The 24,611-nt window shown below is 46.9% G+C and overlaps 1 protein-coding gene across 1 annotated transcript in view; it reads left to right on the top strand.

Moving 5' to 3' along the window:
- Window positions 1–15,213, top strand: part of ADAMTS3 (ADAM metallopeptidase with thrombospondin type 1 motif 3) — a 130,057-nt gene extending 114,844 nt beyond the window's left edge. The window contains exons 16-22 of the mRNA XM_050896287.1: window positions 3,192–3,272; window positions 4,913–5,076; window positions 5,679–5,844; window positions 6,570–6,702; window positions 6,967–7,174; window positions 7,916–8,033; window positions 13,739–15,213. Of these exons, the coding sequence (XP_050752244.1) occupies window positions 3,192–3,272; window positions 4,913–5,076; window positions 5,679–5,844; window positions 6,570–6,702; window positions 6,967–7,174; window positions 7,916–8,033; window positions 13,739–14,313 (1,445 nt within the window). The 3' untranslated portion in view covers window positions 14,314–15,213. The remainder of the gene's footprint in view (window positions 1–3,191; window positions 3,273–4,912; window positions 5,077–5,678; window positions 5,845–6,569; window positions 6,703–6,966; window positions 7,175–7,915; window positions 8,034–13,738) is intronic.
- The last annotated feature ends 9,398 nt before the right edge of the window (window positions 15,214–24,611 follow it).

Below are 24,611 nucleotides of genomic sequence, written 5' to 3'. Positions count from 1 at the left end.
ATGCTTTCTCACAAATTACAGCCCTTTAGTCAAATAAACAAATTAAAAATAAATTCAGCTGAATTCTGAACCAAATGTAAAAATGTTTTGGCAGGAATCCTCGTTTCTCATACCCTTTAAGTTGTGCGACTGAGATCCAGTGGAACATACGATAGCGTTCTGCTAGCTCAGAACTAAGAATGAGCTGGGTAAAATTTTCAGACTGCTCTCTGGGGTATTTTGCAACACATTTCATATCAGTAATAATTCAAAATCTCCTCGGACTTCTTCAGGAATTTCTATTTCGTCAGTTATTTGTTAAGCCAGCGCAGTATTATCTTGTACATTTTGCTGTGACTTTTTTGTATTTTTAGGCTTTCCTGTATTGCTTTTTTTTTCTTTTTTCCCCCTACTTAGGGAAATGTGTCTCCTGCATGACTGGGAGCCGTTATTTCAGGAATACCTGCCTGATAGAACTAAGTGTTTTACGACAGAGCAGAGAAAGGCTAAGGGACAGATAATGTGAATATCTGCATTAACAGTTTAGAGGCTGGTAATTGCTGCCAGGAAGCAAGCTTTACTGCAGCATGAATATTTAAATTTGGACAGTGAGCAGACAAACTAAACTTGGGCAAAGATAGGTTAATGTGCGACTGGAGATAAAAATAGATAAAATATTCTGCTGAAAATACTTATTAATTATTACAAGCCAGTTGGAAAAGTTTGCTGATTGTAATTGTCAAATTACGGTAGAGGGCCTTTCTGCAAGGGATGGTTTCCCTGGAGGCCGATGGGTTGGACACGGAATAATGCAAGAATCATTCCAACTTTGGGAGTACCGGATTTAAGACTGTAACTTGAGCCTCCTATATAAGCCTGTGTATTTCTGGAGCTGGCAGCTACTGCGCTTTTCTTTAAAAAAAAAAACAAAAAAAAAACCCCAAAAAAGTAATCAGCGGAAATAAGTGCTCAGCCTTCTAAAAGCATTTCTGATTGTTGCACTAAAAGAAAATGATTGGAATTGGGGGGGACAGAGAGGATATTCATGTCGCAACTTTGGATCCAGCCCAACAAGAGCTTTCTCTAACGAGTCTGGCTTCCGTTGTCTCTACCAAGGGTTTGCAGCTCCTGGCTCGCAGTCCCTGCGCTGCCTAAGCCTGTGGTTTTGCTTTACTCCCCGGGAGATTAACGGGACAAGCGAGAGGCCAGGCGAGGCCAAAATAGGCTCCTGACCCCGCCACGTTCTGGCTCGGCGTTTCCGCCCGCCGGCCACCGAGAAGCGCTGCGTTGTCCGAGGGGGGCGAGGGCGTGCGATGGAACGTTTGCGGAGCGTTTTCAGGGGCTGGAAAGCACCCCCCTGCAAAGTGACGGCCAGCGCTAGGAGATAGCGCAGGGAAGGCTGCTGTTCATCAGCCGCGCACCGGCAAATGGTTAGGAACGCGATAGAAGTCTTTATGAAATGTTCCTTGTTTTACCCTAACTTTGGCAATCTAGTCATTGAAAAGACTAATTGACCTCTTCCAACAGGAAAACATTTAAGCAAGAGGTGCCAAAAAGAATTCAAGTTGCTGGAAAATGAAATCTGCAAGTATCCAACTTAAAATCACCTACCTGAATTTTCACTGGTCTGACTTTCATTGACTAGTAACATTTGCTAGATGTGTCTAATTCTGCTTTAAATGCATTTGAACACATAACGTAATTTATACTTTACACTTGTAAAGACCATCTGGCCGACAAACGTAGTCAATGAAAGAACAAGGCTTGGCTCCCGTAGCACTAATTACAGACGTTCTATTTAAGGGAAGACAAGAGGAGCGTTTACATTGCCCAAAGGAGCTCGCAATATTTCCCTTTCTGAAACAAAGGAGTCTAAAAATACGCTGGGTAAGTTTCAAGCGCTTGTAGAAAGAGAGGCATCCGTGGCAACTCGAGAGTCCTTGCTGCAGTTCTCGTCTCCATTCAGACGTGGATAGATAACGCCAAACCAGGCAAAAGCTTTATGTTTCATATGCTCGAAAGACGATCAATGCAAAGATTGGCAAACGCTCTTTGCGCAGTGCCTCGTCAGCCGAGACCGTGATTTTACACATTCCTAGCTCTTCTTGTGCTTCGCTTAGCTTTTCCGAGGAGCTGGAGTACGTCAGATGCGTGACAAACTGCCGATGCATTCGGTAGTCCCAGAACCCCCAGGATGAAACAGAATTACTTCAATGCTACGCCTTGTGTTTGCAGTGCACAAATAATAAAACCCCTGTCACACCTACGCTGCTTCTGTCGCAGGGCTGGATTACTCGGGAAGATTGCATAGCAGAGTACAAAACAGAGAGAAATTTAGCTCTTAAAAAAGGGACCTACAGAGATTTATCATAATGAAATCTGCAGTTGTTAAAGAGAAAATAAGAGAAATATGAAAATGCACTCAGAGTGCTTATGATGCTCTTGATTAGAACTCGGTATAGAAGTACCTGTTGACAGGTCCCTAGGAGGGATTTTGCTCGTCCTAAGGACAGTACTTACTTAATGTTACACTAATTACCTGTGGTTGGGACTGATAAATAATTGAAATTTAAAATCAGAATCATTTTCTTTGGGAACAGGTTTTTACTTTCAGCTGTAGAGAGTTGAATTCAGCCCCATCGCTTCAGCAGTAGCAATTTAATTGATGCATTTTACATGCACAGTTGTAAATAGTTCGGGTTAACTTCCGTAGAGACTTTTCTGGTGTGTAGCGACAACACACCCTGTACTACGCCCACCTTTCTCCAGTCTTTGATGTCTCAGAAGTAAGCAGACACACTTAAGACATGAACATCTAACGTGACCGTAAGTAAACTCAAGTCTAACGGCCAGGCTGATGAGTGATTTCTCAGGAAGATTTGTGTTTTCGCCCCTCGTGTGCTGAGGAACATAGGAAACATATTTTTGCCTGAGTGGTTAATTGATATGGCCTAGAGCGGTGTGACTAGTCAAGTGACAAATAGATTTGTAACTGGTTTCTCTTCTCTCTCTGGAAGAGGAAACACGCAAGGAGGTCCCGTCAAATACGTTACAAAACTATTTGCTCAGTTCCTTTCTGACACTGCTGCTCAGTTGATGATGGATGCCCTCTTCTGCAAGTAGAAGCTGGATCATGTAGCACGCTCCTAACCATGGCTATTACTTTTTCTTTCCGTCTCTGCTTTCTCCGCTGACTACTACACATGCCAAAGGGTACCTTAAGATGTTTGATATCCCTCCTGGTGCTCGACATGTGTTTATCCAAGAAGACGAGGCTTCTCCTCACTTTCTTGGTAAGTGTTTCTCTCCTCAGGCTTGGCTTTGAGGCATGATGCGAAGCACGGGGCAGTCATGCAGAAGAACCTGAGAAACGAGATAAACCAAATTCAAGTGTTTCAGGTAAAGCTGCGCATTCAAAATTGCATGGTGAGGACTGAGTCCTACAGCATCAGCTCAGCCAACAAACATTTACTTCTCATTTGAATTCTTCAAAATATTAAACTGATCCCAGTTTGCATGTTTACTAACAAAAGATTGTCATCACTCGCGTTTAAACGGGCACTGCCAGGGTAAAAACTACGTATTCTGTTATGCGAATCAAATTCAGTATCTTGAATTATTCTTATTTGCTGCAGATTGTAAGCAACAGCTATTTTAATGGCAAGAAGACTGGGGAACTTGTGATATATTTGCAGTCCACTTCATTTCAGATTTTTCTGACGTAGGACAGTTCACACTGTTGTCAATCAGTTTGTATCTTACTGCTGACCATTTTCTAACGCTTAAGGGATTTTTAGCTCACAGGAGAGGGGTGCCATGGATGTTAACGGCCTTTTAATCAGCTCCTCATGTGTTAGGGCCGTGTCTGAGTTGTAAACCCTTCAGGCAGAGTTGGCTTAGTTACTGAAAAGAAGTAGGAATAGAAAAGAAAAGAAAAAAAAAAAGAAGAAATTGTTTCCACTGTGATAATGTCAAAGGGGGAAACTTGGCTTTTGAGGTCCAAGAGCTTCATTTTGGACCAAGCATAGCCTGATAGTAACTTTCAGAGAAGCGTAGCTTTGCTTTGGCAGCAAGTGGCTTCATGAGGCTGCTCACTAAGTACTGCAGAGCTCCTGCGTTTGGATTACTACAGTCATAGGAACTTGTAAGATTTCTGCGTAGGTTTTTTTTTTTTAATCATGTTTTATGGTGCATTGGAAAAAGCTGGACAAAAGAAAAAATGAGAGTCCATTTTTCAGATTTCTGATGTATTGGCTTCTAATTGGAGCACAATAATAATAATAATCCCCACACGACGTGACTTTTAAAGTGTGGTCCAGGAACCCAAACCCCAGTAGTTTCCCAGGGGTTCAAATGCCTCAGCTCTTTGCTTACCAGATTTTGGCATCTGGTACATAGATATGTAGGCAAAAGAAACTAAGATGTGATGAAGAAGTTGTCATTTGCATAACCTGAGGAAAATAAGAACCGCGCTTAAAGTCTGCTGAGGTGTCTGTTATAGTAACAGGCGTTCCCAGTAATACTGATGTTGGTCTTCTGCAAATAAGGAAGACGGGTGATTCTGAAGGTTTGACCTGAGTTCCTTGCTTGACCTGTGCTTCTTGGGAACTAAGCTAGTATGGGAGGTGTGCACGTTACATAGGAAGAGGTGCTTCCGTCTCTCTCTAGTTCTATATCTCGTTCCCGTGGATAAGGAGGCACAAAATTGAAGCAAATACGTGGATGCGTCTGTCATCAAACTGGAATTTGGAGGCTGCGTGAGATGGCCTTGGAGGGCCTTTCTCGGAGCCGATGCGTCTATAGCACTTGGTGGCGCGTTGGGGTTTTTTGCGAAAGGCCTTCTATAGTATCTCCTGCCGAGTTTCACGTAAGCCGCCGTGATTGCTGGCGATATGACGGGAGGCACGACTGGCACTGTTTTCAATCCTTTTAGCGATTAAGAACCAGGCTACAGGACACTACATTCTGAACGGGAAAGGGGAGGAGGCCAGATCCCGATCTTTCATCGACCTGGGCGTGGAGTGGGAGTACAACATAGAAGACGACATCGAAACTCTCCACACCGACGGGCCCTTGCACGATGCAGTGGTTGTGCTGGTAGGTTACGTGTCGGGAACACGGTGGGTTTGTCTTTTATAAAAAGCGCGTGGGCAGCGTGGAGCTCGTGCTGAGATGCGACACTGCCGCGTATCGCCTCTCTGAAAGACACGTGCCGATGAGACGGCTGATAGCCCGAAGCCCTTTTCTCGTGAGCTGTGACCCTCTCTCGTAAACCGCCGCCTGTTCATGCAGCGGTATCGGGTCGATCAGAAGCCCAGCATTGCGTTGTCGGACATCAGCGGGAGACTTTCAGCGGGCCGAAAAAGGGCATTGCATGTCAAACCGTGCCTGAGACCAGCCCTGCTCTTCGGCCAAGTAAATGATGTGGCCACACCATCCTTTCATCCTAGGTGATGGTGTCCTACTCGGCCAGCTTAGAACGCTAGCCTGGAAACGTATCTCATTTTAAATGGCTCTGTGTTGATCTTACTATTGTTAGTTCTACCTGTGAAGACAAAAAACAGTTGTTTTTTTTCCCAATGAGTTAACTAGCAGTTTCCATGTTTCCCCTAAGAGCCAGGCCTTGGTTTCTTTACTTTGCAAAGGAATTAAATAATAGCTCTGGTTTTGTACCACTGTTTACCTTTGATTATTAATAGATCATTCCTCGGGAGAATGACACAAGATCTAGCCTGACTTACAAATACATCATTCACGAGGATTCAGTACCGACTATCAACAGCAACAACGTCCTACAAGAAGAAGTAGATACTTTCGAGTGGGCCTTAAAGAGTTGGTCGCAGTGCTCCAAACCCTGCGGTGGAGGTAAACAGATCACGTAGCACCTTCTAGTAATGAATGACAGATTACCGAAAGGTGGGGGACGTGAATGCTTTAGAAACCTTGGCCTTCCTGGTTTTTAAAAGCAGTTTGTTATTTTGGGTGCCCAAGCTTAAAATATCTTAAGTGCCTGATTATTCGGAAGGGTCACGCTTCCAGCCTAGAAAGAAAAAGTCCCTTTTAGGTGTTTAAATGCAGTACACAAAGCCACTTTGGAAGTACAGAGTCAGACATTTATGGTACTGAGCGTTGAGTTTACTTACGGTATGTACGTTACTCTTACGGAAAGAATAGGGAATGCAAATGTCAAAATAACTCTTACGTGCAGCAGTCGAGGAGGTGATGTGTTCTGGTAGCACAAACACTAAAATGAGACTTGGGTTCGTTCCCAGGTGACCTCCTGCTTGATGCTGAGGAGGTAATTTCTCCCCTCTCTATGCCACGATCCGTGCGCAACGCGGAGGTTAGACGAAGGGGTCACAACTGTCCCTTCTGGCCTTAAAAACCTGTCACAGTGTCGCGTTCTAAATAGCATCCACAGAGCACTGCCCGGCAATCTTGTGCCTGACAACTGAACAAACTGTGAGCCTGTTTAAATGCTTCGTAAATATCTGTCACGTCAAACCATTCCATAGGCCGTAAAACTTACATTCAAGCCAAAAATTCTAACAAGGACCTGTTTTTTCTGATTTTTCTGAAATATTTTCCAGGGTTCCAGTACACCAAATACGGGTGCCGGAGGAAAAGTGATAACAAAATGGTTCATCGCAGCTTCTGTGAAGCCAGCAAAAAGCCGAAGCCCATTCGTAGAATGTGCAATCTTCAGGAATGCACGCAGCCTCTGTAAGCACGTCTCGCGTAAAGATAGAAACGCTTGCTCCTTGTGCTAGGCGTGGAAGTTAAGCCAAATCTGGTAGGATGCTGACAGCTTTCGAGACTGGAGCTCCTGCGTTACGGATGGTTTTTTCTACCTGTATAAGAACGGTCACTGATCTTATTGAGTGGTTTCATCACAAAAATACTGTATGCTAAGGGCTGCCTGACTGGGCAGCGGTATGGATAATAGGTAAAAGCTGTGACGGTATCTTACTCCTTTTTACTTCCCAGCTGGGCAGCAGATGAGTGGGAATACTGCACAAAAACCTGTGGGAATTCAGGCTACCAGATCCGTACCGTGCGTTGCATTCAACCCCTTCACGACGGTGCAAACCGCTCCGTCCATTTCAAGTACTGTGGCGGCGATCGCCCCGAGAGCCGCAGGCCATGCAACCGAGTACCCTGCCCTGCGCAGTGGAAAGCCGGACCCTGGTCTGAGGTAAGGCAAGCGGCGGTCGTGAGTGAGTAACGTACCTTGGCGAACGTCTCGTGCCTCCGGAGTCAGCTCTGTGCTTGGGCTGAAAGCTCCGGACTGCACCGGACAGTTTTCTAAAACCTGAAAATGTGGAGCAGATCGTGCCTTCCAGCTTCGCGGGCTTCTGTAGCTCTCCAGGCTTCTCCAGAAACCAGCAAGGAAAATATTCACAAGATCAGATACGCAGTCCTGCAAAACGAATGTTGACGGTTTTTGCTTGTTTTTCTCCCACGTTGCCAACTTCTCCCTTCCCCGCTTCTGAGGATGGCGTGACGTTTTTTACCAGCTTGGACTGGTTTGGAATCACAGAGTTTCTGCGAGCGTTGATATTGTTATAACGGCGTAGGAACAAACAGCTGAACCCTGCAGCTAACTCAGCGAACACTGAGTTTTCTCTGCCCTTGGTATTCTCTTCGTGTTAGCTTGTCAAGGTCAGGTATCGGCTACAGGAAGAACGAGTAGCAAAATTCATAATATGCTCTAATAATACATTTAGCATTACAGAAAGCAAGAACCAGGGCAAAAACCATCCTCCTCCACATATTTCTCCGTAACGTCAGCCTTCGCTAAAGTTGGCTTTCAAAACAAATGGCTGGGATGTATAGCCTGACCTGAAAGCCAACCTTGGGCTATTTTAGACACGTTAATTTTTGCACGTTGCTGTGAAAGCTCAATGTCCTCAACTGTCTTGTGCCTGTTCCGTAGTGTTCTGTGACCTGCGGGGAGGGAACCGAGACCCGGCAGATCATGTGCCGTGCTGGCGACCGGTGCGATGGAGAAAAGCCAGAAGCAGTGAGGGTTTGTAAACTCGCTCCCTGTAACGGTAAGAGAACGTCTTAAATCGACTGCAGTGGGTGAGGGTAACCATCCCTGTCTCGGTGCAGCCTGTCGAGATAGCACGGTGCTGGGTGGAGATGTTGGACACGGATTTCATCCTTGAGTGAACTCCAGTGAAAAATAAAAGACCTACGTTGAGGTCTAAATAAAAGCTAAGCTTTCTGTGAGCTTTCGGCGTTAATGCGTGCAGGTTTCTAAGACAAGGCAGAGCCTATGCCTATGAAGAGGTAGCCTGCACACCAAACTCGTACTGTACTGTATTTTAAAGGTAGTACACAGTCAGGTGACAACCCCATAACACCGTTCATCTCTTGCATGCTAGAAAATAGACCCTTCTTTGGAGATTCTCCTGCTTTTTGCCAGCTAAAGGCGCCCTGTTGTTTAGTCCAGCACCTCGTAGCTCCAGGCGCTCGGTGCTTCTCGCACACCGGGCGCTCTCTTGTAAACGTGCTGAAACAGGGGGCTTAAACACGTTAGCCTAAGTCGCGTTTGCAAGAATTTGTGCTAGAGGTGAAGGTCAATCCAAAGTAAACCCTGCTCGACCTCTAAATCCCAGGATAAGTTTTACAAGCCTGCCAACTGAGCGGGGAAAAAGAAAAAAATACAAAAATGGAACCACAGAGCATTAATAAGGTTCCTGGGAATCTCATTACATTGTTCTCATAGAATTTTTGGAACAGATTTTTAAGCTTTTTATGACAACAAAGCCTTTCTTCCTTTGGGTCCGTGACTCTCTACGATTCGGGGTTTATTTGTTTTTTAAACCCCTGATGGTAGTCCTAACACTCTGATCGCTACTAGCTGGTAGGAAAAAATAGAGTAAGAGTTCTTAGAAGGTGCGGTGAGTTTTCCCACAGAGTGAATCTGACTGCTTCCCCCAAGTCCCGTAAAGGTGTCTGCTTTTGCTCTTATTTGTCTTCTGCCAGTGAAGGAACTCAGAGCAGAAAACAGTTCTGGGAGCAACGAGGAGTTATAAAACGTTGTGTCCACTGGGTGGGAGCAAATCGCTGTCTGTGACTCTGTGAACAAGCACAAGATTTAAAATCCCCGTTTTCACTGGTGATAAAAATATTTCCGAAACGGAAAGAAATAAGAGCTACGTCTTCGCAAAACTATTCAGATAGTTTTGATCTTCTGCTTTAAGCGTCGCCTTAAAGAATCTGTACTTTAAGCATCAGTTGGGATTTTCTTGAATAGCCAAACTCCCCCCTTTCGAAATTGAGCAGCACACAGTCTTTTTTCTCCGTGTGAGAGTAGTACGTCTCCCTCGCTGTAGGTAATACTCAGAGCCAAGTGCCGCTGACCTGTAAGACCTAGGATCCGCTTATACGGGATATAAGCAATAGCTGGCCTTGTACCTCATTGCGGTTGAATCACATTGCTTAATACTCACTGCATTTTTAGGTTTGGGGATGTTTAAGATGCACCCCATCTCGCCTGCCCCCGTGAACGAAGGATTTCTGTGGCGAGGCGCAGGGGGGGTGCCTCACAGGGTTCCCAAACCCTAGGTACGTTTCCTAAAGAGAAGGGGACACAGCGACGCATCGCCACAGCTATTAAAGAAATGGGAACTAGCGGCCCCTGATATTATCCGGCCTTGACGCGGCAAACCTAGAGCCACGACCTGAGCTTTACGAAACCGCTGTGAACTACGAGGGCACGGACAGCTACGTCCAGCCGAGTCCCTCGTGCCTTTGACAAAACCGTGGGTGCCACGCTCCACCCGCCTCCTCTCGTTGAGCTCAAACCTCTCTACCTCCGCTCCGGGTTTTGGGCCCTAACTTTTACCAAGCAGTAAGTAGCCGACAGCATTCTTTCAGACCAAATAGTCTCTCTTTTTCGCCACGCTTTCCTGATGTGGTTTCAGTGTGATTTGAGGGAATGCAGCTAAAATATCGATGGGGTTCTGTAATATTTATGTAGATAAACTCTTTATGCGTGCTCACGCGTGGCATTCCTTTACTTTTAAATCTGTATAGCCTTGATTACCATTTTGATTTTCAGGGCTTTAGACTTAGCAAAACATTAGCCTGTATCAGGTGGTTTTGACAAAGGATGTACTACCTACGTGCGAGACTGCTGAGAGTTTAATCTTAATGGAGTTGTCGCGAACATTCGCCGCAGTCGGTGCGATTTCTTTTGTGCTATGTGGCATATTAGCACTTCTCTTCCATTTCGTGAAAAAACGTATGTCTGCGTACGGGAGAAGAGCCGCCAGCTCTTCCGCCGTCCGCCTCGGTGGGGCTGAGTCTCGTAGCATGGAAAAATGAGGACACCTCCCATAGATATTTCACTTAAACTTTAAATGTCTCTGTGATTAGAAGGAAACAGGAGGCAGGATTTTATCCTGCAGGTCCGCAGCAATAATGGGAGCAGCAGTCACGTTTCTGTGGCTGTGCCAGATGAGAAGAATGGATTTTGGGGTACTTAGACAAATAGATGAGCTCCCCGCAAGAACCTGTATGGAACAGACCCTTGAAAAGGCTTTATATGAGCTATCCCTGCTTTTGCAAGACAAGATACAGAACGAAGAAGAAAGCACGTGTTGTTTTGCATTGTAGTCCCTGAATACCAACTTTCAGCGAGATTTCTCGAGGGGATGCTGTCAGCGAGCGATGTGCTGAAGAGTTACAGTGATGCCTTCTGTCAGAGCTGTGTCAATTCTATAATCTAATGTGAAAATTTTTTAGTTGATTTAAGTTATATTCTAGTAGCTTCATCTTCTGAAGATTCCCTAGGGTGCCGACACGCTCTCTTGTGTCTTCTACTCTTGGTTACCGTGAAGCAAGTAACAAATGGCGAGAAGAATTTTTACCGTGAACATCAGCGGAAGGGTACAAGCCCTTACATACTGAATAGGAAACGGTTGACTCGGTTGTGCAGAACGAACCTAAAAAATAAAAAAAAAGGGATTACGTGAGTATACAGCTCCGAGGTTGTACTTACCGAACCTGCTGAAAGTAGATAAGTGCAAAACCGAATCTTTGCACTGTCACTTGAGTCACGAAATCTAAACCATCACAAACCGATACCACAAAAATTAAATGTGAGAGAAAAGGAGCAAATAAGATGCATTGTCACTGTGGAAAGGCAAAAAATAATTGTTTGGTCCTTTCTTTTTTGGTTTGTCGCTTTAGGTGATCCTATGTGCTGTGATTTAATATACTGACATAAATCACAGTGTGTTAACGAGACGACTGCCATAATTTTCCAGATCAGGTACTTTCGTTTACACGGAAGCATAAAGATTGTTCTATATATGATGCAAAGATTTGTGTTTCAATATTAGCTTTTCTAGTTTAGGGCAATTATAAATATAGCCCTTGAATTTCCCATGCTAAACTCCTGCTGAAAATAGTCTTACAGTGCCTTCATGGAGTACGTATATTCCCATGCAGCGCTGCAGGTTTAATGCTAGGTTTGTCAAGAACCACCACACATCTATCCAAGGAAGCGCATCAGGATTAGGAGCAAGGGAAAAATTTTATATTACACGCCGCAGTCGTATAATTTGCTATTTATAAGCAACGTCCCACAACCCCACTGCTGTACGTGTGTGTAATTTTACTGAGTTCAGTGGAATGAAGCTGATGTACGCTGATCGAGAGGTTGGGCTACAGTTAATATTTTAAAATAGGAAAACTTGGTTGCCTAACGTAGTGTTGACCCATGGTGAGGCAGCATCTGTAGAGAGGTGAAAAAATATGACAGTACAGAAAGCTAATTTAATTTCAGAGCTTAATAAGCGGTGTTACATGCCACGTGTTGCTCACGAAAACGTTGACTCCATAATTGCTAACTATGAGTGGAGGGCTAGACGTGGAACAGATCTTCTCAATAGCTGGGGTGAACTTTTGGCTTTTCACGTTATAATTTTGCATACCTCTATTTTAAGTAAAATCCATCAATACCGTTTCAAGCCAGCCGTGATATCTTAGGAACATTCTGCTGACGGAAACTTTTTGCTGGTCGCTCCCCAAAGTATTTGAGCAGTTACTGGGTGCACCGAGCTACTCATTTGTCCCCATTGCTGGTTTTACGTCCTGTGAGGTGTTACGCGTTTGTAGGTTCCTGGCCTGATCCTGGAGTGCTGCCAGGGCCTTAGCACCCGATTTGGGAGGCTGAGGGGAGACCCAGATGCCCCACGTTTCTCAAGAGTCCCAGTCGCTGGGCCAAGTCCTCCGCGGGAGAGAGACGGGTTCGGCTGGAAGACGACACGGCAACGCACGGTCTGTTTTGAGGGTCCCTGTAGATGTCTGCGGGAAGGTGATGACCCCTCTCTGCCTACGGATGCGTTGACTTGAAAATAGCAAGACGCTCTTCTGAATAGCGTTGACCCTGCTGCAAGGCCGGACGAGGTGACCTTCCGAGGTGCCTTCCTGCGTGACTCTGTTGGCTGTTCACGCTGCCGAGGCACATCGTACTCCGAACTACACGGATAAGTCACGGTATAAATGAGCGGTAGGATGAGTTAGACACGGGGAGGAGAATACAAAGGAAGTATTAAATCTCCTCATTTTAAAATCTGCAAATAGTGCGGCTCATTTCCAATGCCCGGAGCCAACCTCCCATCTTCTTCTGTGCCTTGACGCAGCTCTGCTCAGATACTAACTGAGAATTTGAGTTTTTCCTGTGCAAGGAGAGCGAACGCACATTCCCGTACAGAATAGCAAACTACCCAGGGAGCTTGCACCTTGATGCGGTCAGTACAACAGACTGCAAGATTAAGAACAGGAATTCTCAACAGTGCCGCCTACTCGTGAGTGTTACAGACTCTCCGTGTTTGTCCCAGTCCTGGTAACAGTAAAACTTAGGACTTCACCTTTGAGCTCATGTGACAGTCTGAAGGAGCCCGAGTACCGATGTGCTCTTAGCTCAATGTCAAAGCCTTATTTTTTCTTCTGACTTCTTGCCTTACTGCTTTCCTCTCTACCAGTTTTGTCCAACGTGACCACGGCGTCTCTATTTGTGGAACAAACATCCAGCAAATGCTCGAAGAAACGTTGACGTTTTGGGGATCCCTGATAGATCTTTGACCTCTTTGAGATCTTTGCCCTGACTGAAAGGAATGCCCCACACTTAACTTCAAGGCATCTTACGCCTGACCTGTCTGGTCAAAGCTTTCCATCAGTTCTGCAGTTACGGTTAGGTCACTGAAAAACTCAGACTTTATCCAAACACAACTTTATCCAACTATAACATTTTATTTTAAGACACCATATAAAAGGCATCTTTGAGAGATACTGCTTGAGATAAAATTTCTTTAAGGGAAGATTTCATTGGTTTTAATGCCGTTGATAGATAACGTCCTCAGGCTAGAAGTGAAGGTGATTTGGGGTGGGTAGAACTACATCTGGCCTGGTATGTGGGAGCTCCGGTAGCTCAGCACTGGAAATTGTTGTCTGTGGCCCTCCGCAAATATAACGTGCCTTGCCGCAACCCTTCGCTTCTGGCGCGCACAGAAGCTGACGTTTTCAAAGCGACGGCCGATTTCTGTGGTTCCCAGCTAGGGTTGTTTTTCAGGGTGGCGGTGAGTTCTGTCGGGGGACGAAGCATCTCAGGTTGCCGATTCCGAGCAGCCCGTCGTTTATGAAACACAGGCAGAACTTTATCAGTGCCCGTCGACGTGCCGTCCGGGCGTTTCAGTGCTTTTCGCTAGGTTTACAATCAACGTTAACGTTTGTTTTGCAGATGAGCCCTGTGTGGGAGACAAATCTATCTTCTGTCAAATGGAAGTGCTTGCACGTTACTGTTCCATCCCTGGCTACAACAAGCTGTGCTGCGAGTCCTGCAGCAAGCGCAGCAGCACCCTCCCACCGCCGCTCCTTACCGAAGCTGCTGAAACGGAAGACGAAGTGATGTTCGGTCAGAGCGATCTGCCTAGGGCTTTGATGATGCCAACACCCGGACTGCCCCACCACGCACAATTCCTGCCCGGGAGAAGTTCTCCGGGCAGGCTTCCTTTTGCAGAAGAGGACGCAGATACGCACACCTCCCCGTCCAACCCCAAGCCCAAAGGTGCGGAATTTCCGCAGGTTGCTCCTCAGGCAAGGAAGACTTCTCGGCTCTTGGCTTTGCTACACCAGTCGCCTGCCAACAGCAGCAGTCTCGGTCCTCGCGACGCCCTCGCCTCGGCAGCAGCTGCTCCTGCGGTGCCAGGTAACGCCACCACGGCGGGTGCTGCTGCTCCATCGAGAACCTCAAGGAAGGGCGAGAAGCCCGTCGAGAAGAGATGGCCTTCGAGGTCCTCCACTGTGGAAAGATGAACGCGAATGCCTGGTGGAGGATAGCCACTGAAAGGGGCTTTGTTTGGGTTTCATTTCCTTACTTCCGGACGCTATGGTGCATGCTGCTTTCCACAAGCAGGACGCTGCAGGTCATCAACTCGTTTTCCTTGTAAATACAAAGAACAAGAAGTGCTGGTTCACTTTCTAGTCGCTCCCGTCCTCCTCCCCATACTGCGTTATCTGGCTAGCTTGAACGCCTTGGAGGAAAGCACCAAAGAATATTCCTAACAGTGAGCAGAAGCGGCTGAGGGCGTCAGCCAAGCTCTAGTACAGAAAAGCGGCCCTGGCCTCAGCACTCACCTCATTCTTTTTGGTTTTAAACACTCACACGTAGAAAACGCCCCACGACGAGAGGTACCAAACGTTTACACTATACTAAATACTTGTGCGGTGGAACAACTGAATCCCTAAGACTTGTTTTGCTAATTTATCGATATAAACGGATATTGTACAAGCAAATTTGCAGCTGTTGTGTAAATACTGTATATTGCAGAAAATCAGTATTATTTTTCAGAGTTTTGTGCTGTCAGACGACCGTTTACCTATGTTGCATTCCGGACAGTTGCTAGGTGCCTGCCATTGAGTACTGCCTTATTTACATTCCAAGAGTTGAGTTTTAAAGCAGCATTCTCATCAAAGGAGGAGTTCCATTTTCATACGAATTACACCTACTGACGCTAGGCAAGGGGGTGGTTTTGAGTGTCCACAACGTGATGCTTTCTTTTGACATAGGGAGAAAAAAAACACGTCAGCCTCAAGGCGTGAGTCTGCTTAGAGCCACCCGCCCGTTAAAAGCAGGTTGAGAAACTTCAGCTCCATTCCAGTCCCGGGTTGGCAAACGGATTTCACGTGCCTGTGAAGCGAAGGCGGCCGCCCGCGCCCGACGCTGAGCGGGCATCGACTGCGGTGCGGGAGCAGCGGTGCCGTCCCTTAAGTCTCCTTTTGCCGAAGAGGTCAGGCCAGCGTAGGAAACGGCGTATATACTGTAAGTACTGTAATGTTCGCGAGTCAAAAATGAGGTCCGTTTTGCGGATGAGCTGTCTGTTGTTTCTGAAGCTGGAAGAGCATCACAGAGGTAGAACAGGCGCTGAGAAGAAATAGCTGTGGCAAGACTTAAAAGAGATTTTTTTTTTTTTTTTACCTTTTTCCTTCCTGCTGGAAGCATTGATTTAAAGGTGAGAGAGATATTTATTTTTCAGCATGGTTCACCTCAAAATCTCCACAACCACAATGCATCTGACTGCAATAATGTACTAGTAATTTATGTCAATAACCATCTTGTTCACAGTCCACCCACTCGCACTCTCTCCTGTGTGTTGCTGTAAAGTACTTGTATATAGGATTGAGAACTAAAGATATTTATTAAAAGTTGATTTCTTGATAGTATTTTATGTACTAAATATTTACACTAAGGGCAGTTGACTATTCCTTTTGCCAAGATAAAATAGAGAGATGTAATTAGATACCTGTACATGCTATGTCATATGGATAGAACAGAAATTTAAGCTAACTAAACTACTGTAGAGAAATTGTTGACCTTATTCTTTAAAAAAAGAAAAAAAAAAAAAAAGTCTTACGACAGTTTTTTATTCCAGGCATCTTTAATTTCTAAACAGGTTATTAAAGTTTCACGTGCAATTTTTGCTTCCCCGTAAAACGTCCTCGTGATCGACCCATTTAAAAGAGCAGTGAATGCGTACCTCTAAAACGCTGTGAAGTAGATTAGGACCCCGAAGACTAAATTCTAGAAACTTCTGTAGGGATTATGCGGAATCACTAGGAAGAAATAAGGATGAAGATTGTTGTCGGAAGACTTCTGAAGTAAATGCGAACGTAGGGAGGTTAATCCTGTTCGGGGAAGTATAGGGTCGCACTACGCAAGAGGCGTCTTGCATCGTGGTGTGTGTAATCTAACCCGCTCCAGTATTGACTCGACACCTCTAAAGAATTGCTGCTACCTTTCCGCAAGGCTTTCGAAGGTCCAAGAAATCAGCGTTGAAGAGATCGTACAGACAATCCCTGAGCCTCAAACAGACAAACAGGGTGTGTTTGTTTCTCTCAAATTCCCCAAAAGTCAAAGTCTCGTTTCTCTCTGTATCTTTTACATATATACAACGTGGGTGTAGATAATCCTTGTACCTTTTTGATTTCTTTTCTACCAAGCTAATGCCTCTTTCTATAAAGTGTACACTACTGATACTGTTTGTTGTATTGGGGAGCACGTAACAATAAAATCTTTAACGTAACAAGTCTTTCTCTGGTTTGATTCGCGGGGAGGGTCTGGGGTTTGCATTTTTAAGTTCCGTCTTTTGCAAAAGGTAGGGCCCTTGATACCCAGGCATGACCTTGGAAAATAGGTCATTTGAATTAAATCTTCAACTTGATTTTTAAAACCGGAGGTCCGGCTTTTACCGTTGGAGAGCGCGGGTTGCAGAGCAATTGAGGGAAAGGAAGGAGTGCATTTCCCGTGATCCAAAGACTACGCGGTACGCCTGTGAGCATCCAGGTAGCAGCTCCAACCCTTTCCTCGGGAACACCTAACGTCTTGGGCTTTGCTTTTCGAGAAAGGGTGTCCACGGGATTCTGTGCCAGTCGAAAACAGGAGGCAGCTGCTCTCCTCTCCTTTACCTCGAGATGTTTCCTGAGCTGATGAGAGGATTTCAGGTCTGCACCGGACACTAAAACCAAAAAAAACCACCAAACCCCCACCTCACCCATGTTATTTTAGTACAGGCGCATATTTTTAAAAGAATCCTGGCCTTCTGGTCCGTCTGTCTTTAAGCAGTTTTGAGACCGTCCACTCTCAAATGCATCCTGTGATGGAACTGCCGTGTTTCTCATTTGACAAGTAGAGGCTCGCATCTGTGGCTGGTATTTCCCTGAAGTCACGGCTTCCCTGTCGGCACGAGATGGTGCGGCACGGGGCAGGGGGGGCAAGTGGGGATGCGTGATGGGCACGGGTCCTTGCAGCAGGCGCGCGGAGCCGTCGCGTAGGGCAGGGAAGCCAGCTCGTCTCAAAGCGCCCCGGCGCTCCGGTTTCGCTGCCTGAGGCAGGTCACTCTGGTATCGCTCCAAAAAGCCGATGACAGTTCTTCTGCCGTTCTGGTTGCCCGTTTTCAAGAACGCCGGAACTTCTAGAGAAAAGCTGATCTGGTAAGAAAAACAGGGAGGTCTTCGTCTCGGAGGCGGAGTCCAGAGAAACTTTGGGGTTTTAACCGAGTCGAGAGAAACTTCGGGGTTTTAACCGAGTCCAGAGAAACTTTGGGGTTTTAACCGAGTCGAGAGAAACTTTGGGGGTTTAACCAAGTCCAGAGAAACTTTGGGGGTTTAACTGAGTCCAGAGCAACTTTGGGGTTTTAACCAAGTCGAGAGAAACTTTGGGGGTTTAACCGAGTCGAGAGAAACTTTGGGGGTTTAACCGAGTCCAGAGAAACTTTGGTGTTTTAACTGAGTCCAGAGAAACTTTGGGGGTTTAACCGAGTCCAGAGAAACTTTGGGGTTTAACTGAGTCCAGAGAAACTTTGGGGTTTTAACCAAGTCGAGAGAAACTTTGGGGTTTAACTGAGTCCAGAGAAACTTTGGGGTTTTAACCAAGTCGAGAGAAACTTTGGGGTTTTAACTGAGTCCAGAGAAACTTTGGGGGTTTAACCGAGTCCAGAGAAACTTTGGGGTTTTAACTGAGTCCAGAGAAACTTTGGGGGTTTAACCGAGTCCAGAGAAACTTTGGGGGTTTAACTGAGTCCAGAGAAACTTTGGGGTTTTAACCAAGTCGAGAGAAACTTTGGGGTTTTAACCGAGTCCAGAGAAACTTTGGGGGTTTAACCGAGTCCAGAGAAACTTTGGGGTTTTAACTGAGTCCAGAGAAACTTTGGGGGTTTACCGAGTCCAGAGAAACTTTGGAGGTTTAACTGAGTCCAGAGAAACTTTGGTGTTTTAACGGAGTCCAGAGAAACTTTGGGGTTTTAACCAAGTCGAGAGAAACTTTGGGGTTTTAGCTGAGTCGAGAGAAACTTTGGGGTTTTAACCAAGTCCAGAGAAACTTTGGGGGTTTAACTGAGTCCAGAGAAACTTTGGGCTTTTAACTGAGTCGAGAGAAACTTTGGGGTTTTAAATGAGCAGAAGAGAGGCTGAGAGGGAGATCGAATTGCTACGTGTACGCACATAGCAAGTACGAACAAGGTAGGAAACGGATGCCGGTGTTTATGACCCAGCACGTATATACGCAGCAGGGAGCAACCTATGTCACGCGTGTAACCTCCGGTGAGGATCTGACAGCTCGGGGTCCGGCGTGATGCTCTGCAGCCTGACCTGGAGAGGAGATTTCCACGCACGAGAGGCCCCGGAGAGGTAAGCCACCTCGGGTACCACCCGGAGATGGGAAGAGCCTTCTGCTGTACATCGCACCGCTGCAGACCTACGGAGCGTTCACGGACCCGCAAGAGCAGCACGGCTTTAGTACGGCAACAGCCTTCGCCTCGGCTACGGACACGCACGGTGGGGGATTGACCTCCGGTGCGGTGGTTTGCGCCGGAATTTGCCAGCGGTGCGTTGGTATTTGGTCCGTAGTTACTGATGTTAATGCTAAATGAGGTCATGAAAAACGCTAAGTGATGTTTAAAAAAAAAAAGGGGGGGGGCAAAACAGAAAATTAATGCTAAGAGGCCAAATTTCCAACCCGCTGCGTTGACGAGAGAAGTTTGTATCACTCGGTTTGGCTTCAGGTCTCGGCTAAACCTCTGTTTTACTACATTCTGCCAAGAATTAATCTGTCCTCCGAGTACGTTCTTGACAGTTTTAAGCCGGGCAAGTAAATCTGAACTAAGTGTCCAGTTGAATTCAAATTCTTGTGGAGAGCACCGATACTACCATTGCATAAGCAAGAGTCTTCAAAAAACTCTTAAGACCCGTTTAAGCACCACGTGAGAGTGCTGAAAAGCGCTATCGATCACAGTTCAATACGCAAGCGGTTAGGGTACCCGGCGTGCAATCGCCGACGACGACAGTTGCAAGCTGCTCTGGTTTCCCACTTCTGGGAGGGCTCACAGAAGGGCGACGATACCCACGAGGTCTCTCTTGTCGTGGGAAACTGCAACTTCACCTGCTATCGCGACTTCAGCGTGTTGCCGGATGAGAGCTTGTTAAAATCCTGCTTAAAAAAAGTCTGCGAGGCCAGCAGGTAGTTTCTCACATGACAAAATTCGGGTGTCAACTCTTGAGAAGTATTAGAGAGAGGCATCTTTGACAAGACAACTTGAGCCTGTCACCATCTGAACTGTAATTAAGGCAGAGATTCCAGCAGCTTTCACCAGTATCTTAGGGAGATGCCAACCATCCATATTCAAAATCGAAGAAGTCCTTGTCCTTTTCAGGTTTTTCAAATGCACAAAGGAAGTTCAGGCTTAGGTAAACTGATGTTAACGCAGCGCAAAACAGTATTTGCTTCCATGTATTATTCACATGGTTTTTTTTTTTTTTCCTAATTCTCTGACAGAAAGGTTGTGCCCAAGGTAAGATCTCTCACATGGCAGGCGTCGTATCAACTGGACCTTATTAACCGCAGTGAAAAGGGGGGCGGAGGGGGGGGGGGAATCTCTATTTTAAATTCCATATGACAGTATCTCAGGTCAGAAGCCGTTAAGATAAGGGAAATGCTGACGGTAGAGTTGGAACCGGCCCGCCCTGCTGGGTTATTTACCAGCAGCGTGGTAAGCATCGGCTTCTAGGTGAGGTGTCCTCTTGGGGCTGCCAGAGCACGGGCGCTCAGCCGCTGCTGCCGCGGTGGGAAGGAAGCAGGCGGGAGGGCGACCTCAGGTTTTCCAAACCGGGCAATCGGAGCTACGTCAAAGATCCTGCGCAGGAAGACGATGCTTTAGAAGGATCAGTCGGCGAAATCACTTCTTCTTATTCAGACGCATAAATCGCCATCTGCCGACCCACAGAAGTATCCGCTCCTACTTATTTCTTGTGTTCGAGGCTCTGAGCATTAGCTCTTTGTTGGAATGATTTAGTTTTAGGGGCAGGTGACTGTGCTGACGTGGAAGAGAAATCCCCATCCCTGTTTATGGAGCATGTTCTTTTCTTTTGCATAGATGAAGATGATTTCCAGGCTGCTCTGAGAGACATTGCTTTCCTTTCAGTTACAGGAATTTGTCACACTAGATAACATTTTCTGGAGGAAAAAAAGGCGGGGGGGGGGGGGGTATGGGGATTTGCATTTTATTTTTTTCCCCTATTGTTTTTTTTTCAGCCCACACAGATACCGTGCGTTTCATTGAGAGACACGCGGACTGCTTCGTCCCTGGAGGGTGCTTCTCAGGATCTTGCAAGGACTGTTTCCCTCGGAGTCAAGCCAAAACACACGCACCGGGGATGCTTACGGCACTCGGAGTTGACCACGGTTTCAAAAGATTTTGGGGCGGCCTCGCACCGAGCACACCTCAAACCTGGCGGAAGGGATGACTGGAGGGGCTACAAACCAGAACGCCGGGGCCAGCAGCGGAGATGTGATGCCTGTGATAGGAGATGCGGTAGTTCAGGGCGAGCAAGAGCCTTTTCTGTGTCACTTGGTATTAATTTTACAGGGCTTTATGCCGTTTCTTTTGGGTACAATGCACAATACGGTAGCCTGTTACTTTTACCCTTGTTCCACGTTGTCAGGAAAGTGCAAAACCCCTTCGAAATTTGACGGGTGATCAATCCAAAGGTACACACATGTACAAGAACAGTGATTTACCCCGTAGGGAAGAGTCACAGCTACTCCTTTCCCTCCTTTTAGAATGACCGCTTTGCGGTCATGAACATTAAGATTGCACGGGTATTCATGAAATCAAAATTGTAATAGTACACTTAAATAAATTCATTTCATGTGTTTCACGGTACGCAGGTCCTGGACCCAAATACCAAGACTTCTACGCTATGATCACCCTCAAAAGGGTGCAAGAGGGTCTCAGATTCTAGTACCGATCCCAAATTACTCAACCATCTCTACAGAACCTAAGGCAAGTAATACACAGACCTTCCTACGCTCAGTTTGTCCCAAACCATTGCCACGCTGCTCTAAGAGACTGGAGAGCACACCGCCTTCCGTGCGAGAGCTGCTCTACGAGACAAGACTCTTTACGTAGAAACTCAAAGACATGTTAATAACAGCGTTAAAGGGGGGGGGGGAAATTGAAAAACCTAAAGTAGCAACTCTAAGTTGCCCTCCTTTTATTTCCTAGGAAACGTAGCGCGCGGGGATAGGCACGCTGGAACAGACTGACCACGTAGCCCAGGATCTTCTTTCCGGCTGTAGTCAATAATGGACACTTATAGGAAGAGCGTATGAGCAAGGGACGCATAGGATGGCCGTCGGTTCCCTCGTCGCCGCCTCCCTCCGCGTGTGGTGTATTCACAACCCCTGGCAAAATCCGGGGTAGTCAGAAGGAACAGATCTGAAAGCGCAGGCCCAAATTCTCTTTCCCCAGTGGTTTCACATCCCGTACTGCTCGGCTCTGACACCAGCGCAGGTTATCGCAGCGCCAGCTGAGGAGGTTGATGCTTCTGAGGGAAAGCAATTGCTTTCAACGTGTCTCTCTCTGGCAACTAGTTAAGTTTAACACCACGCTTCCAGGTCCCCGTGACTTGGGAGAGAGGTACTACTATAAATCACTGACAATAGCATAGGGAATCTGTTTAAAACCGAAGAGTGCTTTCTGAGCCTAAGCAAATGCATTTTGAAAGTCCTAAGTGGCTTTCTTCATCTCCCGTGCCATTTGCAGTGGACTAGAATCCCTCGGATCTCTCCTGAAAGATCTTTCCTGACGCACTTAGCACGGGGAGCGAGTCATTAGTGATAGACTAATAAGCAAAGTTATTACAAGTGAACTCCCTTACGAGAAACACATAAGAAGCTCGCCCAGACCTCTGCACTCAAGTGCAAAAGCGAAGCTTTCTCTCACCTGCAGTAAGAATTATGCATGAAAGGCCACAAGCATCTTTACAGGAGCCTCAGCCTTTGCTTTTTAGACGCTGCAAAGAAAACGTGTACAGCTCCGTCTCTCTCGTGATCTCTTCCTGTGACCTTCCTCCAACTCTGAGCACTTGGAATTTTCCTCCCGAACGCCAGTCTGACGCCACTGCCGCGGCTCTTCTTGATTTGGGGAGCCCTGGAAGGATGCAAAGGCGTGAAAACCGGTCCTTTCAGGCTCCTGAATACAGAATGGGGACGAAGGAGGGTGCAGACCGGTTTTTCCTGCCGCCTCGCTCCCTCTCTCTGCGCTTTGACGCTTCCTTCTGATCAGAGACCAGATCCCAGCTGCGTGTTTTCCGGGAAGCGACGGGCAGCGGCGGCAGGGGTTAGAGACAGGCTCGTGCCCCGTTGTCGTGGTTGAATCCCAGCCGGCAACTCGGCACCACGCAGCCGCGTCCCCCTTCCCCCTCCCAGTGGGGTGGGGAGGAGGATGGAAAGGAAAAGGAAAACTCGTGGGTTGAGAGAAGAAGAGTTTAATAACTCAAGTAAAATAAAATACACTACTAACTAATAATAATTATAATATTATAATAATTGTAATGAAAAGGAATATAACAAAAAAAAGGAAATAACACCCAAGAAAAGACAAGTGACGCACAATGCAATTGCTCACCACCCGCTGACTGATGCCCCAGCAGCGATCCGCCCCTCCCGGCCAACTCCCCCCAGTTTATATACTGGGCATGACGTTCCATGGTATGGAATACCCTTTGGCTAGTTGGGGTCAGCTGCCCCGGCCATGCTCCCTCCCAGCTTCTTGCACACCTCCTTGCTGGCAGAGCATGGGAAACTGAAAAGTCCTTGGCTTAAGATAAGCGCTACTTAGCACCAACTAAACCATCAGCGTGTTATCAACATCATTCTCACACTAAATCCAGAACACAGCCCTGTACCAGCTACTAGGAAGAAAATTAACTCTATCCCAGCCGAAACCAGGACACCCGTGGGGGACAGCCTGCCACCAGACTAGCAGGACTCGCAGCCTCTTTTCCCGGGGATGCCCTCATCCTTACGCCTCAGGCTTCTGCCGTGCTCCGGAGAGCATCTTGCATGCATTCATCCCCTCGGACTGCCCCGCGCGGCAGTTAGATGCCGAAGAGGTCGTACAGTAAGCGCCTTGGAATATAACAAATACGCCTTCCTCTCCAAGACATTCACAAAGCGGGCCAGCCCATCGCTGCCGCCCCTCCAAATTCCTGTTTCCCCTCTCCCCGCAGCGCGCTCCATCACTTGCACACGCGTGGGGCAGAACAGAGAGGAACCAGGAGGTCGCGTCTGCCCTGAGGACGGAGCATCGCAGCCCCAGTATCTGCCGACAGGACGAAGGGAGACGCGCCTGCCCTTTCCTGGAAACAGGGGTTCATAGCGGGCGCGGAACCGAACGCGGCGTTGCCAAAGCTGGAAGGCAGAAGAGGAAAGGAGAGGGATAAAGGATGTGCTGCCTGCTGCTTTCTCCTTTGTATCAGTTCTGCGGTCGCCGGAGAGAAGCAATGAAGAGCGCTCCGGCCACGCAGCAACACGTTTGAACCTCAGCTGGAAAGAGAACAGAAAAACCTCTTGTTTCAGCTTGCTGAAGCGACGTGTGAGAGAACCACACCGGCGACCGAGTCACTGCTTCCCGTCGGTTCAGAGAGGATTTCTGCGCAGTACAGAATAGCACGTTTCCCTCTTCACGACGAAGGCATCCCGACCTCGAGCGCTGCAAGATGTCCTGGAGCGCCGCGGGGCAGGGCATCAGCCTCTGCCGTCTGTGACTCCTCGGTGAGATTACGACGTGTTTACTCCCCTCTGCTACGTATGTGAAGCGCCCGTACCTTTACGTTCCATAATACCCTGGAAGCAGAGAGAGTAGCGTCGTGGTAAACAGATGGTGCCTGCCGAGGCGGCATTCTCTCTTTTTTTTATGCGTGAAAGGCACGGCACGTGCAGGTGAAAATAAGTAATTAGAAAATCAGCATGTGATCGGAACAGTCTACGCTACTGGAAGAAATCTCCCTTTCATATTAAACAGTAAAATGCAATCGCTCTGCATTATGTGCCTATTTCCTCACTAACGTGTTAGTTTCCACAAAAATATTTATCGATATTGCTTGTAAACTATCCAATAGTATTTACTTTTATAAAGCACTCAAAACACACTTAAAAGAGCCTGGCCTGAAAGCTGTGAAGGCGCTGAGAAAAGCACCTCAGTTTGTCTTTCTTTGGATAAATGGTTTAAAGAAGAACCAGCATCGCCCTTGCTGAGTGTGATCACTCCTGAACGTGT

Source organism: Gymnogyps californianus, chromosome 4 (genome assembly GCF_018139145.2).
Source record: "Gymnogyps californianus isolate 813 chromosome 4, ASM1813914v2, whole genome shotgun sequence".
NCBI lineage: Eukaryota > Metazoa > Chordata > Aves > Accipitriformes > Cathartidae > Gymnogyps > Gymnogyps californianus.
This window is presented reverse-complemented; position numbering and strand designations above follow the sequence as displayed.